Source organism: Cnephaeus nilssonii, assembly GCF_951640355.1.
Source record: "Cnephaeus nilssonii genome assembly, chromosome: 12".
Lineage (NCBI taxonomy): Eukaryota > Metazoa > Chordata > Mammalia > Chiroptera > Vespertilionidae > Cnephaeus > Cnephaeus nilssonii.
In genome coordinates, this window is record NC_137083.1 from 81809329 (window position 1) to 81818974 (window position 9646).

Below are 9646 nucleotides of genomic sequence, written 5' to 3' on the forward strand. Positions count from 1 at the left end.
GTTCCCACACGCTTTCTGCCATGGGGCGGGTCTGGACCGCGGGGGTCCTGTCCCTTCGTGGATGGAATTAGAGGGGTCTCCTCTCCGCTCACCAGGGGCCGAACAAGGAGATGCCCAAGGTCCTCCGACCTGACACTCTTTAGAAAGATGAATGACCTCCAGGTTGGGTCAGCGCCTCTGGCCTGCTTCCTGTCCCAGAACCCAGCCCGTCACCAACCTAAGGCCTCAGAACCAAGTGGAGGGACTTGCCAATGGGATTGCAAGTTCCTTTTTAAAAGCGGCTTCATCCTTCCCCGTGAGCCTGGCCATTGCTGGGACCTGACCCCCCGCCAAGCAGACTCCCCGAGGAGGTGCTGTCTGCTGCCCTGTCCCGTCAGGGAGGCACCCAGAGCAGTAAACCGTCCTGTCCTCCGGCCCGGGGCTGGGAAGACGGGCAGGATGCAGCCCTCACAGCAGATGCTCCAGGTTAGTGGGCACCGAGCGTCCAAAGACCACAGACAGGGTGCCCTGCCCTCTGACCTCTCCCTGCGCCCTGCGCAGCCATCTCCCTCAGGGCCTTGGGCTCTATAGCCCAAGCATGTCACACTCGTGGCCCATAGGCCTCATGCAGCCCACAATGCATATTTTTGCTGCAAAGCAGTAAATGTTTTAATACAAATTTCATAACTTAATTTTTACAATATCTCGTTATACATAATCTATCTATAATAATAAAAGCGTAACATGCTAATTAGACTGGACAACCTTCCGAATGAAGCCAGGGCTGAGAGGGAAGCCTGGGCCCCGGGTGCCAGAGGGAAGCCAGTGCCGGCAGCCAGGGGAAGGAAGGCCTCCTCTTGCATGAATTTCATGCACCGGGCCTCTAGTCTATATATATAAACAGGTAACATGTAAATTAGCTGGGCATCACAACCGGCTCAGGAGGAGGCTGCATCATGACCGCTCAGAAGGAGCTACGTGCAGATGGGCGGGAGGGGACTGCATGCCGCCTCCAGCCCCAGTGGACACATAGCAGGGGTGGGGGCATGCTCCGAGTGGCCACGTGGTGTTGTTCGGAGCACGCCCCTGGTGGGTGGCAGCAGCAGCCGGAGCGAAGCGGCCCAGGTCCTGGGTGCCGGAGGGAAGCCGGTGCCGGCAGCCAGGGGAAGGAAGGCCTATTCTTGCACGAATTTCATGCACCAGGCCTCTAGTAATATATAAAAAGCTAATATGCTAAGTGTCTGACCGTCTGGTCGCTATGACGTGCAATGACCACCAGGGGGCAGATGCTCCATGCAGGAGCTGCTGTGACACACGCAGAGAAGTGGTGCCACAGACCTAGTGCCCACAAAGCAACACTCACTTCCCCCAAGTGGGACACAGGCCCCACCACCACCCCAGAGCAACAGCCCACCAAATCACAGCCAACGCTGCCCAGACCCCATGGCGCAAAATGCAGCCCACAGCCCGGAAACGGTGGCTGTGGGCGCTGGGTAATGATGTCACATAGCAATGCCCGGCTTCCTCTCCCCAGCGACTAGCCTCCTTGGAGTTTCTTTATTCCAGGAACACAGGTGCAAACATTTTACACTGTAACCAAATGTCTGTGAAGCGCTTTCCCGTGCCTCATCTCATTGATCCTCACAGAAGTCCTGGAGTAGGTAGACAGGAGACTCAGTAGAATCCTATTTTCTTTCATTAGCCGGAAAATGGAGATTTAGAAAGCTTAGAAACTTGACCTGACTGAAAAGAAGAAAGAAATGGTGGACCTTGAAAATGACTTCAAGTTTTCTCACTGCGCAGAATATAGTCAAACACTGCTGCAGTTAAATATTTCACCCTTTGTTCTCCCTGCGTGATCTACAATAATAATCTGCTTCATGTTAATACTTACTGCTGTGTTGCTGACAATTACCTGGAAGAGAAGTCGGGGTGCTTCACTGGGCTGGAGAAAGTGTAGCTACAGTAGAAAGCAGGAATTAAGCAAGTTTATTCTATATCTATAAAAGGCTAAGTTGATTCGCGCATGAGTGATACATATAAAGCTCTCACTGGCGCCAATTGCACACGTGTTTCCATCTGTCATTGTCAGTCGTGAATTTGGTTGACACTTCTATTATAGAGAAAGGGCGAATAGCAATATTAAAGTATTTCTTCTGATTAATTTATATTGCAAATAACAATATTAAAGTATTTATTCTGATTAATTTGTGCACCAGGCCACTAGTTATTAACAACAAACTACAGCCCTAACCGGTTTGGCTCAGTGGATAGAGTGTCGGCCAGTGGACTCAAAGGTCCCAGGTTCGATTCCGGTCAAGGTTATGTACCTTGGTTGTGGGCACATCCCCAGTGGGGGTGAGGGGGGGGAGTGTGCAGGAGGCAGCTGATCGATGTTTCTCTCTCATCGATGTTTCTATCGCTCTCCCTTCCTCTCTGTTAAAAATCAACCAACTATATTAAAAAAAAACCTACAATGTTCGCTAATGACTGATTACTATAATCATGTTGCATTTATTTCCCTTACGCGCAGGCACACCATTTCTCTCCACTAATACTGGCAGTGAATACTTTAGCAGCTGATCTATTGCCACATCATTAGTCTTGTACTGACTTGTTTGGTTTGCACAACAGGAAATAGTTTACTTTTGGAGAACAAGAAAAATAGTTTTATTTGCATTATGCTTATTAATTTGTGCAGTTATTTAGTGTCTGGTAAGTTAATGTTCAAGAAAAAATATTAATTTTTATGAAAATATTCTATTATTTTATGTTAACCATTACTCATTTATTTCAGCCCTTTGTATTCAGCATGTCTCTATCGAAATAAACCTACGTTTCTGTGAAAATTGAAGCTTCTGTTTTTATGTGGCCCACATAAACTTAATCCTTGTTTATCTGGCCCGTGTTAGCCTTTGAGTTTGACACGCTTGCTATAGACCCATCCCGTGTCCTCCTGTGGTTCCCGCCTCAGACCCAGCTCTGCTCTGGGCCTGCGCAGGGCAGTGCACACACTGGCTTGCTTGACTCTCTGCTTAGACCCCTCAACACATGACCATTCCTGGACCCCCAGGCGGCCAGATCCCAGGAGAGGTCGGGCCCGTTCCCCTGGGCGCTACAAAGAGCGGCCGGCGTGACCACCTCAGGACTCGAATCTGCAGGCGCAAGGCTTTATTGTGGGGTGACGCTCGGGCGGATTGCATAAGTGGGGAGCACGTTCGGGACTGGAACTGACATTTAAGCTGCTCCCTGAGCCAAGGGTTTCATAGAAATGGAGGAACCCAGTTTGAACCTGTCTGTTTGAAAAACACCCTGAATGCAAGGAACCCCTAACGTCAAAACGTGCTGAGGAGCTGTGCCCAGCAGACACGCCGCCTGTGGTGGGGGCCCGGCCAGGCCTGCGGACAGCAGCCCCCGCCTGCAGGGCCTCACCCATGCCTCTCCCACCACGGCAGCCGGGCGCAACTGCCTGTTCGGGAGACTGAGCAGGTGCGAGCTGCTTCCGGACGCGCTGTGTCACCTTCCTACGTCACCGCTTCCTGATAACACCGTGGAGAGACCCAATACCATCCCTCCAACGGACATGCGACTTGGGGCTCGGTGGTGCCACAGGAACTCTGGTGGGCGGCGCTGGGGACCCTTCGCGGAGGCCTGGTGGGGGCGGGCGGGCCCCCTGTGCTCCCGGATCATCTCCCGTACATTTGTCAGGACATCCGTCCAGCAGTGCTATGACGGGCGTGACGCACGCCGCTCCCGGCTGCCTCCTGGTCTCCCGGGCCTCCATTCTGGTCAGCACTATCAGTCCCTGGCACCGGATTACCGCCCAGAGCCGTCGCCTAGGAAAACGTCCAAGGACTGGCCGGTCACAGAGAAGACGGAGGAGCAGTGCGGACAGGGGAGGCGGAGCCCACGCAGGCTGGCCCTGCGCCAGGGAGGCGGCCCGCAGAGCTGGTTAAGTCTCGCTTGCACACGTTTAAGGGCCTGGAATACTTTACGTAAAGTTTGCATTTCTAATGTTTTCTGAAAGCGGAAGCTGGGCGCAGTTTGGTGCCTGCGTTTCCTCAGAGTAATGAACGCAGGCTGAGGAGCACCCGTCCGACCTGCACCCCATCCTTCCCCTCGCCCCCCCCCCCCGTGGCTCCCCCGCCCACCCGCACAGAGCCACCGCACCTCCTCTCCTGGGCCAGCAGCCCTCGCCTGGCCCTGCGCCCACAGCCCCCACTCCTGAGCCGCTGGCCACAGCCCCGGGCTCACGGCTGTGCCTCCCCACAGAGAACAGCCTAGCGGCATGCCACGCCCTCTACACGTGCCAACCGGAAACCAAGGCAGCCGGAACTCAAGGGTCTCTTGCATGACATAGAGATGGTGGGTCAGAACATCCCATCGCGGGCGGCAGGGACTCCACGCCCTGAACCGGCCGTGTCTCCCCGCAGCACCTGCCGGGTCACTGGCACGGACTTTTGCCCCCAGTCCGTCACCCTGACCCCCTGAGAGGGGTCCTCGGGGACTGTCCGGGCATCGCTCTGCCGCCCACGGGGACACGCGCTGCTGCTGACCAGACGTGCCTGCTGAAGGCGGGGATGAGAGAAGCAGGAAGGAACACGGAGGCTCTCCCAGCAGCCCCGACGCCCAGCTCCGAGGGCTCCGAGGGCTCGGCTGTGCCCAGAATTCCCCAACCATGAAGCTGACTCCCGCGGGGCTGCGATGTCAGGCGACACCCCCTCCCGCCCGCTCCGGAGTGTCTGTGTCCAGCTGGACGGCCGCCCCGAGGGAAGCACCTGCCCGAGGAGAGGGCAGAGCCTGCGAAGGGCTTTCTCTGACGGCTGCGCCGGGCCGTCCGTGCTGCGTGTGGGCGGTTCCCAGCCCTCTGTCCACAGCTCAGCTGCTGTCGGGGCGCCCCACCCCCCGAGGCTTCACAAAGGGCCTGGCTCACCTACCGGAAGGAGGGTTCCGAGGGACCCTCAACTGCCACCGGCACTGGGGTGTGTGGAGAGGAGGTGGGGTCCCTGGCCACGAGCTAGATGATTCTAACTGCCCTCCTCGGCCTCCTCTCCGTCTCTCCTCTTCCTACATCTCCTGCATTCCCGAGGGAGCGCACCCAGTGGCCATGGTGACTGCTTTGTCACGAGGCCCCGGTTGGCGGGACGGTCAGCCTGTGGCCTTGCCCAGGACAGAAGGCCCTGTCTGCGGTGAGCTGAGCCACTCCATCAGCCTTTCTCTGGACACAGTTACTGAGACCCGCGAGGTGTGGCCGCCGCACCGCGTGATGCGGACACCGCTCCTGAGGCGGGAGGAGCCGGCAGCGAGGCCAGCGCCAGGGCGCGCGGCAGGTCCAAACGTGAACAAAAGAAAATGTAAAAATTCTCCTTAACATTTTCTATTCATTAGCAGTTTAAATGATAACAATTCAGATATATTTGGACACATAAAATGTTTGTTAAACTAACCTCACGTGTTTCTTCTTACTTGTTTTAATGTGGCTCCTAGAAAGTCCAACGCTGCCCAACTGCTCCTCTCCTGTTCCTACTGGGCAGCGCCATCAGCACGGAGCCCGGTCTGCATGGAGCCGGGCGTGCACGGAGCCGGGTGTGCACGGAGCCGGGTGTGCACGGAGCCGGGCGTGCACGGAGCCCGGTGTGCACAGAGCCCGGGTGTGCACGGAGCCGGGTGTGCACGGAGCCTGGTGTGCAAGGAGCCGGGTGTGCACGGAACTGGGTGTGCACGGAGCCCGGTGTGCAAAGAGCTGGGTGTGCACGGAGCTCGGTGTGCACAGAGCCCGGGTGTGCACGGAGCCGGGTGTGCACGGAGCCCGGTGTGCAAGGAGCCGGGTGTGCACGGAACTGGGTGTGCACGGAGCCGGGTGTACACGGAGCCCGGTGTGCAAAGAGCTGGGTGTGCACGGAGCCCGGGTGTGCACGGAGCCGGGTGTGCACGGAGCCCGGTGTGCACGGAGCCCGGGTGTGCACGGAGCCGGGTGTGCACGGAGCCCGGTGTGCAAGGAGCCGGGTGTGCACAGAACTGGGTGTGCACGGAGCCGGGTGTGCACGGAGCCCGGTGTGCAAGGAGCCGGGTGTGCACGGAACCGGGTGTGCACGGAGCCCTTGCTGCAACGGCCTGTGCTGCTCTCAGCGCACCGGCTGTTTTAACACATCGCCTTACTTTGACTTTAATTTTTCCTTGAAGAGGATAAACTAATGACACAGACCAGAGAGAAGGAAAGCTGAGGGAGGAAGGGCTTGCTATTGTTTGTAACCTGTGTGCCACGCCAGACCTCCTGAGGCTACACAGTGAGCCTGAGCCCCAGCAGCTCTGTCTGACCGGAAGGCACTGACACTAGGCCTGTCTTCAGGGGAACAAACATCTCATTTTCCCGCTTGAGTTCTGATAAGTTTCCATTGTTCTTACCTGGACCAAAGCTATCTGTGATGTCACTAAGAATTTAAAATACAAGGAATCAGATAAACACTCCTGGAAAACGGAGTTGCTTTTGCCAAGCAGAGAACATCCATGAAATCATTTTAGTAGCAGCTGCTGTTGTCTCAAACATGGAGACAGTGTCTGTGAAGGACCTTCCCCTCCATGTGAGTTTTACCGGAAGTTTACTAAAAAGCGTGAAAACAGATCTTTTTTTCTTTTTGAAGATACAGGTGACCTGAAACACCTGTTTGCAGAGTGGGGGTGAGCTGTTTGCCTGCAGGGTGCCCATCGCGGCACCTCACTCACCAAGCCCGCCTTACCTTTGTGCGTCCCTGGCTGAGCCATGAGAAGGTCTGCACATTTGGCTTCCTCCTCCTGCATTTCCAGGTGAACTTGGCATTCGGGGTGAACGCTGCTCACCTGGTCAAGGTTTAAAAAAACAGAAATGAGTAAAAATTCTACCCTAAGCAGACACTCAAGCAAATGTTCAACAAAACCCCCAAATTGAAGAGTTTTAAGCTGCTTCCAAACTAACACTCATTTGAAAGCGATCACCTTCATGTTTCTGGCAGGGTTATCTTAAAAAGCTACACGGTTTCCTTTGTGAAGGAATCATAAAAGAGATATAAAACCCACCGGCATGTCTTCTGAGCAGGAAAGCAAACTTACAGAGTACATGGCGTGTTGTTAGTGTACAACTTGGCGGCAATAGAGCTCTTTAACCCAATAACTTTCAATATTCGAGTCCCCCATGTCATAGCCCTGATTTATGACAGTGAATCCGTGTTCACTGGTGAGACCACCCGAGGACGCTGCCCAGAAGCCAGCAGCCTTGGATAAGGGCCGCCTCCCACCCACGCAAGAGCCCCTTGGGATAACCTTATCCGCCGAGGCTGCAGGTCACGTTAGGAACCCCACCTCAGGATTTGGGGTGAAGGAGCTTTTCAAAAAGCTGAGCGGGGAGGTGGGAATGTGGGACAGTCACACACTGCCGCTAAACAGGACCTTCAGGGAGCTGTTCACGGCGCCAGAGACACAGCCACAGGCCGCTGCCTGAGACGCACCCGCGCTGTTTGTGCAGAGGCCAGCAGCGCCCTTTATCATCTCCCCACACCCCCAGTGCTCAAGTGTAGGCTGGGGCCGGGCACCCCTCCCACGTCCGAACAAAATTCTGCTTTTACTAAAGAAAGTCATGCACGTGGGCACGTTCTAGCCACTTGTTCCATTATCCCACTGCTGATAATACCATGGAAAGGAGTCAGTTAAGCGTCTCGCCAGAAATGATGTTTCCCAAGAGAAGCGGACAGGAAACTGAATGCTGATGCTTTCAGTACGTCCATCCTCATCTTTTAAAAAAGACCCGGAGCTTGTTTCCCCAGGATCACCACTGGGCAGCCACCAGCCGGACAAAGGCCTGGCCTCCCGTCGGCCGCGCTCTTCCTATGTGAACAGTGGTGGGTTTAAATTTCAGGACTAGAGACATTCTATTGACTTAAAAAAGAAAAACAAATTTTTGTTAAGGCATTAAAATACATAATGCCTGACATTCTTGGAATACGCACAGCGATCACTTATTCTGGGGCATCTTAGAAGTTAAAGCAACATTAGCCATAATTCTGGGTACTTTTAACCAACTAGCTCCCCCTTTTTATTGAATTTATTGGGGTGCCAGTTAACAACATTATATGGTTTCGGGCGCACAGTTCTACAGCGCTGTGCTGGGCTGCGCTCCCCACCCAGCAGGACCTTTTCCAAAGCGCTGACCTGGACAGGGGTCCTCTGTGCAGGGCCCAGCCTCTCTTTTACCCGCCCCCCCCCACAGTGTTGGCTGGGGCTGGGCACCCCTCCCATGTCTAAACAAAATTCTGCTTTTACTGTTGGCCCAGCTCCAGCCAACACTGTGAGTATTGGGGGGGGGGGTGCCCTTATAGCACAGTGGGTGTAGGTTCACCCCTAAACCCGAAATGCCTGGCAATGCCAGCTTCCCCTGCGGCCTTGACCTCGCAGCCCTAAGAAGGTGCGCGAATCCCTGGAGACCACCCGGCGGCGACACGCGTTTTAAAAGGTCTTCAAAGAAAAGGAGGAATTCCTGAGAAGCAATCCAATGCACAGATTTAACATTTCAGTCCAGTGTGTCATTTCCTGCTCTTATATAACAATACACAAAGCCAAAGCAGAATGTTTCCAGCAAGAAAGTTTCCTGGGCCCATCGCGTCTCGCTGAGACCAAAACAGCAGAACCAGCAGCAGGTACCGCAGGAGGCGTCGTTAGACAAACTCCGGTCCGTTCCCTCTGAAACGCGCGCCGGCGCGGCGGCAGCCCCGTCCCCCGCACGGCCCCAGGGGGTCCCGGTCCGCTGGTCCAGGAGGGCGGCAGGGAGGAGGCGAACGCCGCTTCCGGCCCGGCCCCTGTCCCGCTCCTCGCGGCGCCGAGGGTCCTGCTGCCCGGACCCGGGAGGGCGCGGCGAAGGGGTGAGTGGGGTGGGTTCCGGGAGCGGGCGGTGGTCGGGGCGGGCACTCACCGGGGCGAGCAGCCAGCCGCAGCAGGTCAGCAGCGCGGGCGGCAGCAGCGCCGGCGCCCTCATCTCGGCTCCGCGGCGTCGACATGGGGCGCGCAGCTCGGGGCTCCCTGGACCGCACACCAGGCGAGCGCAGCGCCCCGCAGCTGCCGCCCGCGGCCTGAGCGCCTGGTCCCCGCCCCTCCGCGCCCCGCCCCGCGGCCCCCGCCTCCCCCCCGCGCTCCCCCCTTCCTCCCCGGTCCGCAGCTGGGAGCAGGTGAGGAATGCGCAAAGGTGGCCAAGGGCGCGCATTGCCGCCAAGTCCAAGTGGAGAGGTCGGGAGAGAGGGGCTGGGAGTGAGACCCCCCACCCCCACCCCCAACTTGGGACGGGGAGCCAGCCGGGCCGGAACCGCGAAGGGTGTGTGCCTATTGCACACGGCTCATTAAATTGCCCAGAGCCGCCCCAGAAAGCCGCGGGAAACCCAGTTAGGAGGGGTGGGCCGCCTGCGAAGCCCGTGGGGCTTTCAGTTGGGGCAACTGAAGATTAAGAAAATTGGTTGTGTTTTGGGGGTGGGGTGCTGAGCATGATAGCAGGGAAGGCCTCTCTCCCCCAGACCTGGGCGCAGAGGCGGGGTGGGCCAGGCGGACCTGCCTCCGGGCTCCGGCACAGGCGCACACCAGAGGGTCCCTGTAGCTTTGTCACTAGGTCATTTGTTACCCAGCAAATGACAATCACATAATTTTGTTGTGG

At 56.5% G+C, this 9646-nt stretch overlaps 1 protein-coding gene across 1 annotated transcript in view; it reads right to left on the reverse strand.

Annotated features, from left to right (window-relative positions):
* The window catches only part of VIPR2 (vasoactive intestinal peptide receptor 2), a gene marked incomplete at its 3' end in the record, with an annotated part of 30134 nt that extends 21120 nt beyond the window's left edge, over window positions 1–9014 (reverse strand). The window contains exons 1-2 of the mRNA XM_079785364.1: window positions 8918–9014; window positions 6717–6816 (exon numbers count right to left, since the gene is read on the reverse strand). Of these exons, the coding sequence (XP_079641490.1) occupies window positions 6717–6816; window positions 8918–8980 (163 nt within the window). The 5' untranslated portion in view covers window positions 8981–9014. The remainder of the gene's footprint in view (window positions 1–6716; window positions 6817–8917) is intronic.
* Window positions 9015–9646: the final 632 nt, after the last annotated feature.